Source organism: Paramormyrops kingsleyae, chromosome 2 (assembly GCF_048594095.1).
Source record: "Paramormyrops kingsleyae isolate MSU_618 chromosome 2, PKINGS_0.4, whole genome shotgun sequence".
Lineage (NCBI taxonomy): Eukaryota > Metazoa > Chordata > Actinopteri > Osteoglossiformes > Mormyridae > Paramormyrops > Paramormyrops kingsleyae.
Window position 1 is genome coordinate 10533173 of NC_132798.1, and position 22284 is coordinate 10555456.

The 22284-nt window shown below is 40.2% G+C and overlaps 1 protein-coding gene and 1 long non-coding RNA gene across 4 annotated transcripts; one reads left to right on the top strand and one right to left on the bottom strand.

Annotated features, from left to right (window-relative positions):
* Positions 1-108: 108 nt before the first annotated feature.
* On the bottom strand, positions 109-21691 carry trpm6 (transient receptor potential cation channel, subfamily M, member 6). Of its 2 annotated transcripts, XM_023803250.1 has the most exons (39): positions 21555-21691; positions 20962-21041; positions 19993-20031; positions 19355-19589; positions 18396-18609; positions 18086-18210; positions 17686-17857; positions 17097-17271; positions 16894-17017; positions 15670-15742; positions 14643-14743; positions 14248-14382; positions 13015-13065; positions 12690-12830; positions 12235-12363; positions 11876-12141; positions 11500-11728; positions 11222-11374; positions 10261-10383; positions 10028-10156; positions 9388-9639; positions 9113-9287; positions 8903-9017; positions 8605-8798; positions 7484-7616; positions 6489-7375; positions 5970-6076; positions 5297-5423; positions 5101-5147; positions 4897-4961; positions 4286-4311; positions 3715-3765; positions 3479-3544; positions 2675-2961; positions 1861-1943; positions 1378-1583; positions 1226-1277; positions 931-1040; positions 109-349 (listed from the first exon to the last, which is right to left on the bottom strand). In XM_023803250.1, the coding sequence occupies exons 1-39, from the start codon at positions 21570-21572 to the stop codon at positions 267-269; spliced, it is 5778 nt and encodes a 1925-aa protein (XP_023659018.1). In that variant the 5' UTR covers positions 21573-21691; the 3' UTR covers positions 109-266. The 2 variants fall into 2 exon arrangements, with proteins under 2 accessions (XP_023659018.1, XP_023659019.2); XM_023803251.2 differs by lacking the exons at positions 18396-18609; positions 19355-19589; positions 19993-20031; positions 20962-21041; positions 21555-21691 and having other exon boundaries at positions 17676-17857; positions 18086-18288.
* Positions 11933-18730, top strand: LOC111839388 (uncharacterized). Of its 2 annotated transcripts, XR_011984859.1 has the most exons (4): positions 11933-12077; positions 14320-14546; positions 17741-17962; positions 18129-18730. It is a non-coding gene; the product is annotated as an uncharacterized lncRNA (long non-coding RNA). The 2 variants fall into 2 exon arrangements; XR_002837091.2 differs by lacking the exon at positions 14320-14546.
* Positions 21692-22284: the final 593 nt, after the last annotated feature.

The window sequence follows — 22284 nt, forward strand, 5'->3', positions numbered from 1 at the left end:
TAATGTTGTTACAGAACATTAAGTCAATCAATCAATATAACAAAGGACCCAATGTTTCTTCTTCAGCAGAATATAAAATGGAGGTCAACTGATCAAAGCACTACTCTGTATGTTTTTGTTTTTTACTTTTCTACAGTAAAAAATGATCCAGGTCTGTTCAAGGAACCTATTGCTCAAGTTATCTAAGATGTTTTGGAAACAAATATATGCATATACATTTTACATAGTTAATTATGAAAATCATATTCATTTTCATCGGAACCCAGTCAGAGCCGAGTCACAATCATGTCAATTTCCTCTTCAAAAGCAAAATTTATCTCCCCTCTGATGGCGTTACTCCTCTTCAAGTCTGACAAGAAAAACACATAATTGAATAAAATGCACTCAGGCAACAGGAATGAATACATTATTACAAATCAGGCATTTTAATAAAGTTAAAATAAAAGCCAAATATGTTTAATAAATAACAGTTTTAAAATAACAGTATTCTTGAAGAAGATCTGAAAAGAAACCACCTTTGAAATATCAAAACATGTAAGGATGAGGGTTTTCATTTGTTTGTTATTTCTTCAACTTCTGAGGAGACGTTCCCACTAGATCTAATCACCATCTTGTGTTTACCATGAGATAGTAATTAATATATAATCAAAGTAAAATTGGGCACAGCACAAAAGAAGGTCCAACCCCCACATCTGCCTTTGTGTTGTCATAGAAATTAAATAATTTTATATTCCATAAACATTTCTTCCAAATATTCCAGGTGTAATTAGTTGCTTTTCATTCATTTGAAGTGCAGCATTTAATTTCAAGGGAAGAAGTGCAGGACTGTCAAGCAAAGGTGTCACAGGCACACAGGTCCTTCTGGCTCAGAGATCTGAGAGATGGTGCTTATTGACACAGACCTCCATGTCCTTGACAGGCTGTTCTCACCTGAGAGTTGAAGCTTTCTGCAACAGGAGTTGCAAGCGTGGTTCTGGATGAAGCTCTGGATAGCATCATTTCCGAGGTTGGCAGGGCCGAACACCAGATCGCCAGGTGCACTATGGACGTGCAAAAGAGACAATGCTGTTAGGCCCAGGCCAAATTTTGTTGGACATCATAAGACGTTAAGACAGTTTACCTAAAAGTTCTCCTTAGGAGCTTATAAGCTCCTGATGCCACAAATATGACTCATCACTATCTAATTTCCTGTTACGGTTAGTTACCAGGACAAAACCGCTCTTACGTTTTATCCTCCGATCTGATGACAGATGGATCTGTCAGTTCCACCCCAACACCTTGCAAAAATTGGATATTTGCATTGTTACATGTACAAATTAACTGCAGCAGTCAACAGACTCTGTTACAGTTCTCTAACTGTTCGTGAATGAAACAGACCTTGCAGATCGAGAACAAGAAGCTCTCCTTGGGAGAACTGGTATGTCCAGTGAGAGAAAGCCAGAATGTTCTCTTCCAGACAAGTGCTGGGGGATATCTCTTCACCATTGTTGTTGTTATACTTCTGAAAATCTCCAGGCATGTACCTTTCAACGGTGAACCACTTGTCTTCCGAACGCCAGTGCAAAAGAGACACATCAAGAAACCTGACAGCAGAATCCAAGTGAAGCACCAAGGCCATTAGTATCAATAAAAGAAATGCAGAAAAAAATGCAGAAAAACATGAACTGATTAATATTTTGAAATTAATTTGTCACCAGCACAAATTCGACTAAGTATATGTATTAAACCAGTTAAACCTTACTTCAGACATTCTCAGCTATTTTTTTCAGTGTGATAATAAATTTTCATTATAAAAAAAAACTTTTTAAAGAGTTTGCTGATAACACTTGGCTGGCAAGATTTGTATTTCAAGCACCCTACCTCAGAGAATACGGGATAATACAGGGTTTTATTTTGTTGAATATGTGCATGAGTTTCTGCGCAGCCTGCTGTTGCTGGACTTCCTGTGAGACAGTAATCAAAAGTGAAGAATTTTGCAAAGACTGCCTGCAAATGTACTCAACAGTGACTTTCAAAGCTATTGTTTCCGTGGTGATGTTAGAGTCGTATCCTTGCCAAACATGATAGTGCACCATATCTCAGAAGTTAATTTTCACGATCTTTTTGCAATCCCCAAGGTCACAAAGCTCATAAAGCATAAAAAATTCACAATGGCGTTTGATATCTGCAGAGGGATGAAGACACTGGGAAGCAGGGACCAAACGGTGAAGCTGGTATTATATTAATATATTTTTTATAAAGGGCAGCATAGAGGACACTTTCTTGTAATGCTATTGACATTGAGCCTCTCATTGAGCCCTGTTTTTCCGCTTTGGCCTCAAAAAATACTAACACTTTGAAGGGGCACAAATAATGCAGTAGCACACTCTTAATTAATGTATTAATTAACCAGAAACTAAGTGTTAATTACATACTGATCCCATGTTCGTTCATCAATAATAAATTATAATGGTTCATGTTTTTCATGCAGGTACAACATTTGTTCATGATTTGTACTTAACTAGTAATGATTTGTACTTGAGTAGTATTTGAGTTACTAAGTTACTTGTGCTCCTTCAAGTAAAGTGTTACCAAATACTGTTCTTTCATGCCCACATGTAAGATTACCAAATAATCCTGCCCCATCACTTTAACATTGAATTTGAATTAAAAAAAAATGAGAATGGGCAGCTACCCTGAGACAGAGCTGAAGAAGAGTGTTGCTGTGGAAGACACTCTGCCAGGTCTTCATCACCTCTGGGCGGAAGGTTTTGACGATATAGATGTTACCAGGCTTGAGAATGTCCCCCTCGGCCCAGGTGCAGAGCACACGCATTGCTTTTCGCAAACCCCCATGCAATCCTTCACAGGACAAAGGCTGCAGTAGGGCTGAGAAGCCACGCTGGGACCACGAGAAGACGTTAATGCCTTCCTTAGTCTCTGTGGCCTCCTCCAGGGTGTAAACACTCACCTCTTCACCGCCTGCTCACCACCAAGACAGAATGACATATAACAGAAGAAGTTCTGCAGCATTGGACAAGAGAATCTGATAAACTAATACATGAATAACAACAGTTCAAGACCAGCCCTTGTAAATAAATTATTACTGTCAAAGTGTCATTTGTATTCACAATTATAGTAGAGATATTAGAGGGACACCTTTCTCCAAAGGAATTTACAGGTCACAGCATAACATAAGCATAACAGAAAAACAGATGGTAAGTGGAGTTTATAAGTAGATGTTTCCATAAAATACTGAAGTCTCAAAATATTGTCACTGTGTTCCCAAAAGAAATTAAAAAGCTTAACAAAGAATCAGACATACGAGGTAAGGTGATGATGGAAAAATAAATTCAATGTGCTAACCAAAAATACGGAACAGAAGAGGGAGAAGACTTCAGGAATCATGCAGTGGAATGAGGGAACTCACACCATGGACAGGGAAAGAGCTAAGCATGTATGCTATTATATGGAGGAGGTGGATTTGCTCAGCACTCACCAAGAAGAGAGACAGGAGTGAATGGTATCGTGTAAGCAAGTCTCATTAAGTTATTCCTCTCCACCGCTGAAGTACAAAAACAGACGTCATTATTAGGACAACAGTGTGCCTTAATTCAGTGGAAAAAACTAAGAATGTAAAAAAGACAGAATTCAACTGACAATGTATAAGCAGTATTAAACAGTTCCATTTGGTTCTAGTTTACAATGATTATATCTAACTGCAAAATTCCCCACCTGAATAATGAGGATGTAGATCTTCAGCAGTATGAAAGGAAAGGTTCTTCACTAAAACACAGAACAATACCATAATTATTCTTGCGCAAAAGATCCACACAGAACAATAATTTCACAAGTCACCTATTTTTATGAAAATACTCAAGAGCATGTAAGGCCATTTATATATAACTGACAAACCTATGATGAAGACAAACATCCCAGTTTAATCTGGAACATAATATACATAACATAAAATATAAAAAAATGTGTTTTTTACCGTCATATAATATAAGCACCTCTGCAGTTATTTCAGATAATGTACCAGTTATCCTACAAAAGCACTGGTAGAGTTGTAGTGTATCCTGCTACAAAAGGCTTAATTTATTGAGAATATTAAAAGTTTTGATTATGCTGTATATTTGCTAATTGTTACGATGTCATGTATCATATCAGAAGACTTTTCCCTGACAGAAAACAAAAGTTTTCTTATCTAACGCTGTTGAAGTTTATTTTGCTCTCACAGGCTGTATTTTACAAACAGTTAGTGCCCTTTTACTGAACAGGTTGAGTTAGCAGTAAGAAAGCTTACCATCAGCCCAAGTGCCATTCTGAACCCTAAAATACAAACATTCGTTTAATGCGACATTTCTGTTGTACAATAAGGGTTTATTTCACAGTGACACAGACCAGCAGACTTTCTGTGTATCCAGGTACCTTCCAAAAACTTCAGATTAGTGTTCCTCAACCTGCTCCTTGGGGACCCCCCCCCCCCCAAGTCAGTCCACATTTTTGCTCCCTCCCAGGTCCCGGCAAAAATGTGGACTGCCTGTGGGTCCCTGAGGACCCGACTGAGAGACACTGCTCTAGATAACATGATTTGCATTACAAACCACATGTGGATTTGTAACCAGCCTGGCATGCTGGATAGCGCAGTGACCTCACAGGGCCAGAGACTTGAAACCAGCCCCTGCTTTGCTTTAGCATGTTAGCATGTTAGCATGTTGTCCCCATATTGCGTGGGTTTCTGCCAGGTGCCCCAGTTCCCTCCCACAGTCAAAAGACATGCAGTCAGTTGAACTGGTGTTTCTGACTCACAAAAAGTGTGCGATAGTGTGTGTATCCCTGCCTTGTAGCTCTTTGTAAAAGTAGCTCGCACTGTATGGTTGGAGACGCTATCAGTGATTATCCACAGATACTTACAAAGATGTGCGGCTGACTGACTTCACCAGGCTGTTCTGCGCATATGGACTGGCACACAAAGACACCTTCATTGGAAACGAGAGACAAAAGCTGCATAAAATAGCCGTCATCATTTCTTAGTCCATAAGCATCTGATATGTTAAGTGCACACATTATACACCTGTAGCTGCATGACAAAGGTGTGCGATGTTAGCGTTCAGTTACCTGGCATGAAAATGAACATTTCAGAGGCAAATCCATTGGCTCCAAATCTGAAATAATGTTGTGTGAAATACGTCAGTTTACATATTCACTTTTAAAATATAATTTCACCAAAATACACCTGTCGACAGAACCACTCGTACAAAGAGTCTGCACAAAGTGAATGCATGATTCATTCGGGTGTATGTGTAATACATACTTAGGTGTGTTAGGCTAGCAGAAGCAGACCAGTTCTTGTAAAGGGAATTCCCTTCTCGCCGTTTTCTCCAGCGACAAGAGTCAAAAATCATGCAGGAATGAGGAATGCAGCCATCGCTCAGTCTCACCTGAAGGAAGGAAGGTGACTTTGATCAGTGTTTGTCAACCCAGTCCTGGGGGATCCCCAGTCAGGTCCCATTTCTGTCCCCTCCGAGCCCCCAGCCAGACAGTCCAAATTTTAGCTGGGACTGTCTATGCATCCCAAGGATGGGGTTGAGAAAGACTGATTCATATCATTTCTCCAACAACAGATATGGAAAGATCACAGTTTTGTTACATCTGTATGACTTCCTTTCGTATGATCACTGCAGGTTACATATAAAAAAAAAACTATATATATATATATATATATATATACACACACACACACACACACTAAATTACTTTCTGACCATATTCAAGTAATAGCAGCAATATGTATGGTAATATGGTAATATAGTGACATTGTTTCAATGGAAAAGCTGCTGTACAGAGGGAAGGTTGACAAAGATTCGGTGTAATAATGTACAGGAACAGGAAAATAGTACATCAGCATACTAACATATAGTATAGTAGTGAAAGTGAAGCTGTATCAACTGTCTAAAATACTATTAATACTAATAACCAAACCTTACAGGCGTGTTGCTGCTGCCCTCCAGAATCTTCACAGTCTTTCGGTTTCGCGTTTTCATTTTGCTCCTTTGTCTCTTCAATAGATATATTTCAGATGATTTTGATAATCCTACAGGTGAACAACTGATTTTGAGTTTACCAGCAGACCCCATTCATAGATAACAAAGACAAGTGCTTCTCCTTCACCACGCCTTCTGTATTAGCCTTTACATATGTCAAATGTGAATACTAAGATGACAAAAAAAACTAAATTTTAGATTGCAGTAACTTATTCAGTGTTATATAGTCAGTCGTTCCTGGGGCAGGTTTATTGTTTCTGGATCTCTCTCAAAAACTCATTTAGAGGTTCCCCACTGCACCTACTGTAGAGACTCCATGTGGCCAACAAGGGGCTCCATGCAAACACATGGTTTACATGGTGGTAATCATTATCGCTGAGTTGTTTGATGAATAATAATGAACAGTGCACCTAAATCTGCATGCCAGTCTACATATTTTGAGCTTCTTTTACTTGTTCCCACCTCTCTGCTGGGAGAAGCTGGAGAGGCTGCTGGAGAGGCTGTGACTCCCCACCAAGCTGTGTCTCTTCGAACGACCATGAAGCGCCGGAATAGAAGAGTACCTGAGCCTGTGCGTATGCCTCATAGTCTCAGGACTGGCAGAAAGAGAGCAACAGTGTCTCAAGCACTGCTGGTCTCCGTCTGGCCCTTGGCTTTCTAAGTCCTGTAAGGGGGATGCATCACTGGAGGAAGGGGACGTGTCAAAATCAGGACTTGATTCACATTCTTCGTCTTCTCTGTTCTCCTCCACAGAGTCCCCATGACCTAGGGCCAGATGTGACTCATGGATTCCGAGCTTGTTGTAGAAGGCTTCTCCAAACTCGCCACTGACTAAAGGTTGGGAAGTCTGGGATGATTTACAAGGTGTCTTCTCTTTACTTCCCAATGGAGGAAAAGACAGACAAGTATGCTGGGGACTGGTAACTGGGCTCTGGAAGTGGGAAATATTGGAATTTCCTTCACCCAAAAATTCTGAAACCACAGGGTTCCAGTCCTTCCGGTCCAGAGATGGCCTGCGACTGCGGACAAGGCAGCGTAACAGCGAAGGCGGGGTGCTGCGATACTGCTTCTGCAGCTTGGGGTAGAAGTCATCCATGCTGGCTGCCAAATGAAGGTGGCTCCAGCTGTGTGGAAGCTTCTGGCAGATGTTCCCCACAGGCCACCTCTGACCTATCAGGGCTTGCTTCACCTGCCGTGTGTCCTTCGCTGAGATGACAGACAAGGTGTCCACTGCAAGGGCTGACAAGTCCTGCAGTCGACCAAGCTGAGTATCCAAGGCCTGCAGGGTGTCTCTGATAAAGTGGACCTTTTCAGCTACCTCTTGCAGTTCTCCAGTCATCTCCTCAACCCTGAAAACAGGATGTGCAGAGCAACGGGAAATTATGAATCTTCTCACTAACCTCATAAAACGACTTCTTTAGAATTCATACAGAGTACTGTGACATTTGGAATCCTACTTCTCTGATGTAGTTTTGATCCTGTTAGTTACACTGCAATCTAGAAGTTCATTCTTCTTGTGAAAATACCCAGCAACACAATTCTCCTCAAAGTCATGGAGCTTCTTTAGGTCCTCTGGATTCAAGTAAAGCTCTGTACAAAAAATACATTTGTTCATAATTCCATAATTTTTTTTTTTGGTTCTTTTACTGAGATCGTAACCTATAACCTGCCCACACTAACCTGCTTTTGCAATTAAAAAAAAAATTTTTTTAGTCCAGAGCTATCATACGGGCGTTGATTATTTTTGTGTTACCGTACAGGTAGTTCTGGCAGCCTAATAACAGTTCTATATTCATCTGTTAATGTTTAATTAAAAACCTTTTTACTCATTAAAAAGAAGTCATTTATATCAACATTTCCTTGGTTTTCAAACCTAAGCACCTGATTGTTTCTCAACACCAAGAACGCAACAGTCATATTTGTGGCCTTGGTAAGACTGGTCTAGCTAATTTGCCTCCCAAGAATGAACTTGGGGTGCAATGAATCATGGGATTGGTCTCGTTTGGCGAGAACGCAATCGACATATCCTTGACATTTGGGGAGGGGCAAGAACGACATCTAGGCATTTTTTCCATCCTCTGTACTTGTGATCTTGAATACTGGAGCTGGTTTTCACCAATGGATGATGACATAAAACAGGTACACAAGAACACAAGTACAGTCAAGTATACATATTAAGAAACACCCCCTGTCTGTTGACGATTTCTATGGTAACTTAACGGACTTGCAGCTTCTAGTGAGCAGCCTGACCAGACGTTGTGCCCTTATGGGCACCGTATTTTTAAGAGCGCATTGGAACATTATTAAATGCTACTGAAATAGTTTGAGGTGTGCAGATACACAAAAATAATCAACTCCAACTAGGAGTTGGGCCACAATGCACCAAGGTGCTGTTGATTATTTTCATACAAGCGCACATCTCATAGTGTTTTATCCCCTACTCAATACATTGCTAAGAATAACGAATGTTCATAATAATGAACTAAGAAACGTTGTGCTATATTCTGAATTTTAAGGTTGTCAGAAAAGGTCTAGTCTTAGTGTAGCACTTAATGTAATTTTTATAGCATGATCATACTTAGGCCACACTGATTTTCTTGCTGGGATCTCCTGGTCCGATTCCTGTAAATCGAGCAGATGCACATGCTTATGTGACTCAACATAATGAAGGGTGGGGGCAGCCAGGGCTTCTCCTGATAGGTCAGGATGTAACGATAGCGGTTGTATTTCCAGATTTTGTCCGATATACTTTTCATATTCAGGTACACGTTGCTGTAATGACAAGGGAATAAGCAAAAAGACAACAGCAAAGTGTTAATGCATGCAAAGGTAATTAGAACTTTGCCAAGAGAAGCAAAAAAAATATATGTACATACTTGAATAATGCTATCAGGGTATTGACCATGATGATATACTGAACAAAAAGGTACACTGCTTGCAAAAATGGAGTTATGAAAGAACCGGGGGCACACGGCTTGTTTTCCGCACATGCTGTTTAATACAAGAAGAAGACGGGGTTACAGAACTGCGTTATATAAGCTACTAGACTTCTGAAGCATTTTAAAGTCAAGCAACCCATGACCAACCATCAATCTCCCCAGCGTACACTTCCCCAAACATCATCCAGTATGGTTGGAAAACCACATCTTTGGCCAGAGTCCAGGATGGAGTTTCATTTGGAGACAGGATGGCTTTTCTGGAGACCCCAAAGGTGACTAGCACGACAGCCATCATTACCACGATGTACAACATGTCGGTCGTCTACATGGACAAAAAGGAGAATCACATAATTGAAAAAAACATCATCAGTCTGTCTTTGAAAACCATCGGTGAGGCCCACATCTTGAGCTCTGTCACGTACCATCTTTATGATCATTGTTACATATGGTCCTACATGTTGGTGGACTGTAAATAGGTCCAAAAGTCTGAGATACCAGAAGATGATGTCCAAGCAGTAAGCAATACGGCCTGCTGTTCTCAAGGGAGGGTCATGCCATCGCAATCCGAACCCAATGAAAAACAAGATGACAGCGGTGAAATCTGAGATGTTCCAGTACTCACTACACCACACTTCAAGCTTCTTGCTCAACTTCCTTGGCTCAGATATGAAGACCTTGAAGACAAATAACAAAAATGCAAATCACTACAGACCTGCTGCTACAATATGTTTTCGATTTTGTAAGCCATTCACCCATTTGTAACGAGAGAGAAATCTAAATACTACATGGTCAGCTTCAAGAAAGCACTTAGTAAATGTTCCCTATAAATTCAAAGTTTCAAATGAAAAAGGAAGTTCAGTCGAAACATTTAATTTTTATGAGATAAGCTTACATTCTTTAACTGTAGGGTCAAAGAGTTTTCTGACCTTTGAATTGAACACACTGAGATAAGATAACAAACACACCCAAAGGCCACTTTATCACGTACATTTGCTCGTCAATGAAGGCAACCCCATACGCCTTGGCTAATTAATCAACTTACATTCCCAGATGCTTCCTCACCTCTCTTATTTTTTCAATGGCAGTGGCAAAGATGCAAATGATTACTATCCATTCTTGGACAGTGGGTTCAGGCTCCATTTTCACCAGCACAGTGTAGGAATACAGCATGAGAAAGACTAAGTAAGCTATCTGCAACATGGTGGGAGAGAAGGCTGTATGAAAATGAACCTGAATGCAGCAGCATGGGTTGATTATCTTGTGAGCAAGAAATAGTAAATAGGTAGAATACATACCGTATGAAACCAGAATTTAACGACCGGGGCATTGTAAAACTCAAAGACCTTTCTTGTCCAATGTATCTCCTGTGGTGTGAGGTGTGTCGGACATTCAGATCCTTTCTCTGCATCATAGTGTCTCTTCAGGGATCAGAAATAATACCAATTGAATAAAAACAGGCCTAATGGAACATTAGTAATAGAACACCCTGAATGGGATGCCAGTCCATTGCAGGACACACTTATACACAATAGACAATTTAATTACACCAATGCTTTTTAGACTGCAGGAGGAACTCTGACTAAATGAGGAATCACATGGGGAGAACATGCAAGCTCCACACAGTACTTAAACCCCAAACCCAGAAGGTATGAGCTATTCACTGAGCTACCAAGCCACAGAACTTCCTGAAATGTTTATTGACTGTATCATCTCTCAGACTACTGCAACTTGTACTGAGAGCTAACAACTTGCAGAAGATTCAAGATGGTATTCAGTCAGTCGGACTGCTTTCGTGTCACACGCCGCCTTGTCTGTCAACAGTGTCTCCTTTAAGGTGCTCACATCTAGTTTAAGTCTTTGGCACTGGCTTTCAGAACCATCAATGGACAGGCACTCATGTGCATCAAGATGCACCTCAAGACCTGCATCCTGTCTCACACTCTTTGGCCAGCAAACCAACTCTTCCTGGAGATCCCTCCCCCCATGGGATGTCTCACTCTAGAGTCTAGAGGTTTGACATGTGGTTCCCCTGACGGTGGAATGAACAGCACTAGCTGCAGCACCTGCCTGGTTGATTCCTTGACAGCATGTATGTTTGTAATGTGCTGCATGCCTCACTTTTATGTTGTTCCATGATTCCTTTTATTCACGGACATATTCATAACCCCCCCCCCCCCCACTCCCACCCCCCATGCAGATTTAGTAAAATACTCGATATACAGCAAAGAACCCCAAAAGACCCAGATGTGTGTTTACCATGCCTACATGCCCAGTATCTCCAATTCCTTGAGTCCCAGTCTCTCGGCACGGCTGAGGATGGTCATAAGTCTGTGGGACATGTGACATCTCAGCCTGGCTCTTGAACTCCAGCATCAAGATGGCCGGGGGCAACAGGATGCTCAGTGTAATCTGATACACATTGATAGAGTCGTATTTTGAATCCATTAAAGCAGCAATCACCATAACATTTCAAGTTAAAAAATTTATGACCAAGAAGGACAGACAAACCAGTATTCATTCAAGGGCCTGTTTACCTTAAACCAGGAGTTTTTCCTCATGTTGAGGCGGCCCATCCACAGGTCTGTCAGTAACATCTGGGTGCAGCTGTGTGAGACAAAGGACTGCAATCCAGACGACGCTGCCATCTGCAGGCAGGTGAAGTTACTGAAGTCCTTCATCTCATAGGTCAGCAGTTTCATTGCCATCCTCTCATTCTGTTTAAAGGCAGTGTCCAGAAGGTCCACAGCTAATTGACCAAACTCTCTGTAAATCAAACAAAAATGTTTTTTTTTAATACTTGACTGATATTAGCAGTAGCTAAGTAAAAGCAAAATGGTGAGGACATTGGCTTCTGTTATGCAAAGACAATTGTCCATGATCATTGTGGCTCCATCTACGGATGGTACTGACAGGGAGTAATTCTTCAGCTCCTCTTCAGTGTTGTCCCCCGTGTTCATCACCCTGGCTTCATGTGCCATAGAGCGATACAGTTTGCAGGCCACCACTGCCTTGGCCATGACCTCCTCGCCGTGCTGCCACAGAAACAGCGCCATCTCCTGGCGCCTCATGAGTACCGCCCACGCAAACAGGTCGCTGAAGCTGTATACAAACGGTGAGTTGTCGCTCTGCTCGGCTTTATTATCTGTTCTCAGTCCCGGGGGAAGATCGGCACATTCCTGTGGAAGCAAAAACACGCATTTAGCCATTGCCATCTTTCGCTTCTGTTTTTTGTCTGCTTAAAATACATGGCGGAACATGGTTTTAATGACCTTGTGTCCGTATGGCTGGGCAGTCCTGCAGAAAGGAGGGCAGAACCGCGCATTGTCCTCCTTTTGTGGCTGCATTCTGGGCACTTTGCCCAGCCTGTTAAATTGACTCAAGCTCTCCTTGCTGTTCTCCTTCAAAAACAAAATAAAACAAGATAAGAATGAATTAATAGAAACCATGCAATGTTCTAGGTTACACAGTACATTTCTTTATTTGCTTTGTGGAACAGGCATATTAAGGCCTGATCTACGCAAGTTTTGCAAACTACTTAAACAGACGAGCGCACATCGTTTAGTTAAAACAACAGAAACAACAAAAACGAAACAAAAAAAAAGCAACTAAGAACCAGAAGCAGGATTCTGAATAGCTCTAAATTAAGCTGTTAATTAGAGTTTCTGTTTCTGGAATTTATTTAGAATGACAGATGCATTGAGTGAGACTGAAAAGGATGATGTACCTTCCTCTTTCCGGAGATATTGTTGTAGACAGCACGGAAACGCTTGTGCGTGTAGGTGCTGCTGTATGCACTTCCTAGCAGATATTCAATCACCAGACCAACGTCGATCAGCGAGATCCGGTATCCCACGGGGAGGTGGCTCTGGAGACCGCGACAAATGAATGTAACAAAATGACTGAAAGTCTGGGATATGCGTTCAAGGTTTTTCTTCTTCTAGGTTTGAATGAATGGTACTATTTTATGTATTGATTGTATTGTCACCTAGACGGCTGATGCACATACACTTGACAAAAAAAACTGGCTCTTTATTTTTAAAATTTCCCACCTGTTTCACATTTTCCACAAGATGATACAGAAAATTGTTTGTTGGTTCTTGCTGAAGAAATAAAAGAATGATAAAAGTAAATTGGTAAAAACACAACTAAAATATGAATGCAAGTATAAATATTAAATAATTTGCTACAAACAGATAAACAAAATAGCTTTAAATATTTAGAAACTATGCATTTGTAAAATCATTTGGGATTTAATATTTTCTGAATTATTTGGTCACTGAGATGCAAGAGTGATTTTTTTGTGAATAAAAAACAACATCTAATGCAGGATATAAAAATAAAATGTTAAAACTATACCATTCCTGCAGTGCCTGGGTAACTTCCACTCTGAGTTGCATCATTAGGTAAAAATAAAGCAGGAGTGGGAATTATATATTTTTTGCTTTTTTAAGAAATATTAATTATTCATTGTCCTGCAACAGAATAAAGGACAGCCTGGCTTTTTTTGGGTGAAGAAAAGAATTGTGTGGCCCCATAAAAATGCACTTTGTGAAACTTCTTCAAAAAGAAATCTGCTAGTCATTAATACATAAAACATCAATAAAAATTCCAAGGAAGAGGAAGCGCCTGTAATATAACAGATGCTTTAAGAGATTTATATTTTGAGAATAAATATTAAATAAATAACTGCTCTATACTGAAACATATGAAACAATTATTTGAGGCATCCATTACTTTCAAAAATGTTCCCAAATAATCCTCTTCATGGGTACTGAAAGGCACAACACTTTAAATGCTTTCTGAGAAGGAGAAAATATCGGTATATTTTTTGGTTCTATTGAAATGTCGCTGTCTGATTTACATTCATTTGCCACGAGATATCAGAAACAAAGATTAATATACTGCATAGGTTCAGACATCATATTACATTATTTCTATTCTTTATATCTGGAAGTTGTAGAATTGTAAAAGATACTTTTCTTAACCAAAGCTTTATGTTGAAAAATAAGGCACAATTATTAAATTATCATGTTATAGTAAGACTTAAGCACTTTGTCAAAACTAATTGTACACTAGACAGCCCATTTAGATAAGATTGTTGTTAATGAAACAGTATAAATGATTTTCTGGGGGGGGAAATTGGAATATCCCACAAATTTACAGGAGTCTGTAGTCAAAGGCTATAAAGACAATTCTGCTATGCTTCTTCTGCATTATGACCATGTGTGAAAACGGGACCATTTGTATATTGCACATGTGTCTGTGCTGTTCCTAGGGTTTACCGCGTTGTAGAGCTGTTCCAGTCGAGACATGGTGAGGACGCGATTCATGTTCATTCCATTCTCAATCAACAGCTTCACGAAGCTGACGCGGTCCATCACCAGGGCGTCAAGTAGGGCCTGTTCCAGGGAACCTACCTTTGGCACAAAGATGACGGGTAGATCATCAATCTCCAGACAGAAGCACTGTGCCTAACTCAAACATCACTCAGCTTCAGAAATGTAAGCTTAGTGCTTACCTCAAACATCACTCAGCTTCAGAAACATAGTATCTACCTCAAACATCGCTCAGCTTCAGAAAGGTAAGCTTAGTGCCTACCTCAATCATCACCCAACTTCAGATATGTAAGCAGTATACTTTTGCTTTACAGTCTCTAGGGTGTAATACAGCACAGTACCTTCCAATGCTGCCCGTAGACCAGGATGTGTTTCTTTGCAATGTCTGCTCTGTTCCATGCCAATGTCAGGCCTAGCTGATAGGGGGCAGTGGCTTTGGTGCCTGCACAAGATGTTTGGCCAGCATAAATCCATCAGCAGCAAAGCAACAAAACGTGCAATAAACCTCAATGTTATTCAAGTGATTCATTGTTTATAGCCAGAGTGAGGCAATATTTCACAGTGAAGCATTTGGTATAGATAACAAAGATAACAGCTTTATAAAAACATCCACGCAGGACATTCATTCATCTTCTATGTTACTTGTTCTATAAAGGGTTATGGGGTCTGGAGCCTATTCCAGAGACAATGGGCACAAGGCAGGCGCCAAACCATCATACGCAATTTGGCGACTCCAGTTCACCTTTGCATGTTTAAGGAAAGCCCACTGCACACAGAAGCAGGCTGAGCAACCCAACCCTGACCTGCAGAGGTGTCAGCTGACCATGCTAACCACTGCGCCACTGTCACCCAGGCTACATAAAACGACACATGCTCAGAGGGCACTCTCTTAGCTACCCCAAGGTGCAACCTTTTATGAACTATTTTCTCCAGAAGATCACTTGGTAAATTGTGTATCTTTACTGTTATTTTTGCTTACTGTATTATATTAATTTTATTGAAGGTTACTGTTTGTAACCTTCCTCATAGTCTTAACAAGTCTGGCTATGCTCCTCTGACCTCACACTTTAACAAGGTGTTCATGACTGAGAGGATTTTCTTTCATGTTTTCTGTAAACTCTTGACACTGTCCCCAGAAGGTAGCTGTTGCTGAAATGCTGAAACCGCTACATCTGGCAGCGACATCCTGCATTTCAGCTATGCTAATGCTGAGCTAGCTGCACTGTATACGTGAACCTCTTGAGCCTATTCGCATGCTGTATGTATCGAGTTGCAGTCACATGATTCACTGTTTGGATGAATGACCACTGAACTTATATTTTCAGGTTATAATATCAGCGTTTTAAATTTTATATATATTTTTTTTACCTTTAAGTAATGCTGTTAGAACAGATGTATCCAAGTCTTGCTGGTCCTCAGATTCTGAATCAATTATTGTTATCTATAATTTAAACGAAAAATAAGTAAATAAAACTTAAGTGATCAATATCAACATTAGGGGAGACCTAGCCCATGGTGCGATTCATTCCAAAAGAACATCAGAAAAAAAAAACTTGTAGACCACATTTTTCATGTTATTGTGTTTAATTAGTTGTATTAATTAGCTGTATTTGATTAATTAATTTCCCGATACACTTCATGAATAAGCATTTGTAATTTTTCAAATATTAAATAAATGCTAATGTGTGCACAAACAAAAAAAATAATTATTATTTAAATTGACTGACACTGCCTTTAATTGGCATTAAGTTTCTCTCCTATCATCAAATACGATCTCTTTTCTCTAGTGTAATAGGTCTTTTACATAAAAGCCCTAATCGCTACGTCAAGGTATGGAGGGACGAAATACGAACACGGTTCATAAGTCTCAAATACGAATTCAATCCTTTGAGTGATATATATCCAATTGTTCCGCGCCGGCTGTGTCCGGGGAACAAATTAATATCCTCAGTTTTATAAATATGTAAGTATGCTCCATGCTTATTATTCCAATTATTCTGTTAACGCTCAATTTAGAAATCCAAAAGCTTTTGATTTGCGGCTGACTGCAAACTATACGATTCTGTTTGATTGAGATCTAAGCGGAGCTGCGCCCCCCCCCCCCCCCCCCCCCCCCCCCCGCCCCGGTCTCAGAGCGCTGCTGCGTTTGAAAGGCTCGGGGTGCCGAGGCGCTCTCTATCCGCACTGGGCAGGTTGGCGCACAAAACAATGATTATTTTCAGCCAACAGTATAAGTGAGGCAGAGCGAGACGGGGGAAAGATGGAAAGAGAGAGAGAGAGAGAGAGAGAGAGAGAGAGAATCTAAGCAAGCATTAAAGCAGCCAGTAAAAACCTCGTTCATCTGAAATTCGACACAGTTAAATGAGAGACTATCCATTGTGTGCCTGTGTGAAAATGAACAGAATTGATTTATTAACGCATAGTACAAAAGGGCTTTGCTTAAACCCTTAAAACTGAAGTCTGAGGACAAAAAAACTAAGGGACACAGGTCTATGTAAAATATATTACAAATATAAAACAATTGCAGTCATTTCAATGAGACAAATACATAACGACTGACATAGACTGTGTTCCAGGTCTTCATGTACTTACTGAATCTCTGAAGTCTATGCATTCCATCAAAAGTTTAAAAATATTACTGGCTTGTGCCTTTCCAAAGTTGAAACCCTTCTGAATCCTGAGCAGAAGGTCTTCTTTGATATCTGGATCAAGTTTTCTAAAAAGAGACAGACAGAATACAACATATCGTTTTGGGTAAAGAACCATTGACTCGCTGTTACGGACAAGCTTCTCACCTGTCAACCGAGGTCTGTTTGTGTACGAACGCAATCAGATCTGCTGCCCTCCCTGTTCCCTCATATACGATAGTTGGTATTGGCGGGACACTCTTCACATAATCCAGCACCAGGGAGATGAGGTCAGGGCCGCCATCCATAATCACGCACAGGACAGGCATTCTCTGCTCGAGTCCTAGGAAAAGGTGGGAGAGACACACATCTTCACATTCTTATTATATTATTGTGTGTATTTCTGTGTTTGAGCTACTGGGTGCATAAATTTCCTTTGAGATCAATAAAGTATCTATCTATCTATCTATCTATCTATCTATCTATCTGTCTGTCTGTCTGTCGATCTATCTATCTATACAAACACACTTAAATAGACTCACGTTCATTCAATAATGAAAAAACAGCATTTCATGGGCACTCTGTACCACCTGGAAGGAGTACAGGCAGTTCACCATCTTTTAAACCGCTAATAGTATTTTCATCATAATTTTTTCGTTATCGTAATTTGTTCAACCGAGGGGCATAAGTACTTGGACACACACTGTAGCCCTCCAGGACCACAAAGGAGAAGCACTATTCACACACCCCTACTCACTGCCATGAATCCTTTGCAGTCGCATGTGACCCTCCACTTTTCTCCGGATTTCCAGCTGGCAGCCGTGCATTCCCACAGTGCCATCGTCAACCAGCAGAAAGTGGGAGTGCTGACTGTTCAAAGACATCCTCTTACTCAGAGGGTTCCCCAGAGTCTGGTAGGGTCGGACAACCTGGGTCGGGGAACCACAGCTCAAGCACAGCGGAGGACAACCAGGAATTAAACAGCATGTGCTGACCTCTGTAATGCTCAAACATCCATAGTACCTCCTTAAACCGTGAGGATGGATTGTTTTATATAGGTTATTGCTATCATCCATGAGAAATTAGATTGTTTTATGCATGTTAATATACACAGTTGAGTTCATCTTCACTATAGGAATAATTTAAAAAGCATTTACATCTCTCCCAATCAATTCACTGTGGTTCTCAATTATCCCCCAGGGAACAATTCCAATGATGTGTCTTCTACGGAAATCACGGGTGCCGTACAACTTAGCGGCATCGCCCAAGTGCCTTGATACACCTGGAAGAGCGGAAACAAGTGCAACGCATTGTTGTCAATGTTGAAGTCATCCTTTATCAATCAGGGTACCCAGCAACAGATGGAAAAATCCACACAGATTCATATCAAAAATTTAACAGCTGCGAGAAGACGTGTAGGTCTGTCGATTTGCGTGTCTTCACACAAATACACGCTGGCGCACAAACCTCTGTTCATCCCATCCGTCAAGATCCACGCTCCTGTTGACTCTGCAGCCTTGATCAGACCCTTGCCAAACGTGTGCTTCACCTTCATGGGAAGGTCGAAGTTCTCCATACCTCCGTGAACAGAAATGACCAGTTTTGGCATTTCCATCTGCCACTCGATCAACATTAGCTGAAGCAGCTGCTCTGGTTTGGCATCGCAGGACAGCCGAACATACTAATGAATAGCATGGACAATAGGAGACAGAGTGAATAGAATTTGCTTATTTCCTTTAATTTATCTGAGTAACACATTGACAAAATAATAAACAATTGGTATTGATTTAAAACAAAATTAATTGGTAATCTCTGCAGCTTTTTCATACCTTTGACAATATTACTTTTCCCTCACTGATTATTGATTATGATTTAAATCAGTCAAGACTATTTCTAGTCTTTTTTTAAGAACAATTCTTGTTCCACAGTATCAGTTAAAAGTCTGGATGCACCTGCTTTTAATGCATTTGTCTCTGTTTTTGCTGTGATATTCATCTCATAATAGCCCCCTTTTGCTTTGATGACAGCAAACTCTTGCCATTCTATCAACCAGCTTTCATAGTAACCACCTGGGACGCTTCTCCGACAGTCCTCAAGGAGTCTCCACAACTTGTGGGCACAAGATGGCTGCCTTGCACTTACTCTTCATTCCAACTCATCCCGAAGCAGCTCTATAGGGTTTAGGTCGGGGGATTGTGGGGGCCGGTAACCTGTCACAGCGCTCCATCTCTTACCTAGTTCACAAGATAGTACTTACTACATAACTTTAAGGTATGCTTAGGGTCGTTATCTTTTTGAAAACAAATAAATTTCATTAGGTGAGCCTATACTTTGGGCTGGTGCTATACGTCCAGATTTTGACTTCTGGTCAGAACTCTAAAGTGTTGTCCCCTGTCCCCCCTACCCTGCTTGACTTCCCCACTGACCTTGGCACGACCCGAGTGGGTGCAGTCCTGGAATTCAATTGTCCCAAAGGCATCGGTGGGGCTGGCCTGGGTGTACAACTCAACGGACCACTGCTCTGAGCCCTTGGTCCTGACTGACGGCTGTTCACTGGGGATCACACTCAAACCTACATGCTTCCCAACTCTAACTGGGGTTTGTGCCGATGCACTTAGGTCCAGCCTCTGGTGCTCCCCAACAAGCCGCCCACAGCAGCACCTAAAAGAACAGCCCTTCTCAGTAATGATAAGAAAATTAACAGCAGTTGCTTTTAGGAATATCAGTTACATTTGTTCTTGCTTTATAGCCTTTGACAGGCACTGTCAGTGAAGGTTACTGTGATATTGAGCTATGAAGAATTTACACAAGCAACTTGTCATGTTTACAGTCATGGCTGAATGTAAGGTCATAAACCTTTAAGAATATATAAGAATTACAAAATATGCAAATGGACACAGTATATAGATGTACAACAAAATCTTCTATGCTGCTTTTCTTTCTCACACTGCTCTGAGTGAAGTGATATTTACTGTATAGAAGTATTGTAATTCACATTACTATAAATATCTCACTCATGAATTAATATGACCAAGGATATCCTCAGTACTGGGGAATTGCATACCTGATCAGGCTTTGGCATATCTGACACTTTGGATAGCACCTAGAAGAAGCAAGGAATTATTCTTAATACTGGGATCTTTCGTTTACCATGAGAAAAGTATTCCGTGGAAGCAGCAATGTACTAATTACAGGAGAGAAAAAGGAAAGCATAACAAAAGTTACACTTTATGTAAACTTCTACATAAAATGTATGATGTTTTTGGTTTTCTTTTTCAGTAATATTCACTCCATCTACATCATATTAGGGCATCAAATGAATTCAATCGTAAATGTGAATGTACAGTAATTAATCATACCATTCTCCTTGACTACTTCCCATCAATACTTTCCACATTTGCATGTTACTCACTTAACATTTATTAAAAATACACTCAGTATTCTTTGCTAACAATTAAATACTGCTCTATTTCATGGGATGAAAGTTAAAAGACCTAGAATTTGACTCTGCCATCACCACACAAGCTGTTAACAGGATGTTAGACATGCACTGTTACATACTCTTTCCATGCTATAAAGGAAACTTGTTTTATTTGACTTACATTTTCATTTATAGTTGTTCACTCTACTCTACAATGTATAACAAGAATGAAAAATCTGGAGTTTATGAAACAAATGGAAACCTGTGGTGTACAAAACCTTCTGACTTGCAGTGCATGTAATCTTGGGGTTTTAGGTACGTTAAAAAGCCATGGATTTGAGCTGTAATATATTACCAAATGCATCCTTACCCATGGGCGTCGCCGCCATTAAATCTGAGGGGGTGTCCCCCTCACGTTTCATAATTATTCGTTTGGACCCCCCCACATTTAACATAAAATATTAGTTCACCCAGCGCTGTTTCTATTGCTTCACGAAAGAATCCATTCCACTTGATCGATATGAAAGTACACAAACGGCATCTAATTCATTAAAACATTTCTGGGGGAGGGTCCCCCCACATTTAAAATGCTTCTGACGCCCCTGTCCTTACCGGTGCTGTTGCTGTGACACCGGCATAAACCTGACACAGTCTCTTTTAAAGAAGGTTTCTTCAACCCAGGATCTCTTGCGCTACAAAATATTTCAACCCCAAGTTTCATATTTAACAATGAACCAATGCACTGCCTGTAGCAAATTAAAGACATTTCACAGTAACGCTCATATGCTGTACGACAATTTCATTAGCAATAATTAAAAATTAATGTCATTATTGAAGTATTTTGCATCTGTGTCGCATATTATTCCTGAAACTGATTCAGTTTTGTAAAGAGACACAAACATTCTTGGCCTGTATACTGTTAATGGGAAGTTTGGTTGAGAAAGAATCAATACAAATTCTTGCAAAAAACACATTTACACTTTAATATTTAGGGCATAGGAATGCAAAACTAAGAAAATGTATTAGTCCAACATTTTTCAACTGGAAATGTGTGTTTTCTGAATTACATTAAGTATATGAATATATTATACAAACTCCAAAGAAGTGCACATGTATATAAGCCCTAATAGGATCTAAATGCATGCATGTAAATGACATACACAGCATTTACACATAACCTTACCCTCCCCCGAGACACACATTACCTCCTGCTGGATTTCCATTCTTCCTAAAACTTTAATGGGACATAACAAAAAATGTTTTCGCTTTTTTTAACAACCACGCATGTGATTCTGGTCAAAGAAAAAAGGATGAAAAAAAAATCCTCCCTCTCATTCCAGCTAATGTGATCTTCAGGTCGGTTCTGTTTAAAGTCCAGCAGGAAGTCTCAGATTCGAAGCAATAACAGGAAGTATGACGCTTATATCACCACATATTCACATAACTAGAAACGTAATTTTATAAGCACCAAAGCGGAATGACAATGCTTAGCTGCAAGATGACTTCCAAATATTAAATAAATTAATGCAAACATTGAATTCATGATTCCTTCCTAACAACCTTGGCATCCGATGTTCACGTTTTTTCCCTGCAACTCTGACTATTACCCACATACATATTTTCTCATGATTGTTTAAGCATTTCTTTAACCAGAACAGCTTTATGATAATTGCAGTTATTGCTTAACTAAAACCCTAGAAGCTATAAGCCTACAATGGACTTTGGAAGAAAATGAAGCCATATTCTGCACAAAGATTCAAAGCTACACATGATTACCTGCTCTATTGCTATGTTGATAGTCTCACACCTTCGTCTTTCATTGTAACTATTGTTTTCATTGCATTATAATTCATATTTAATATTGCTTCACCCGGAGCTAAAAACTAGGCCTAACACTTTGTTTTGCCTTATATAAAATGTGGTCAAATAACTTGA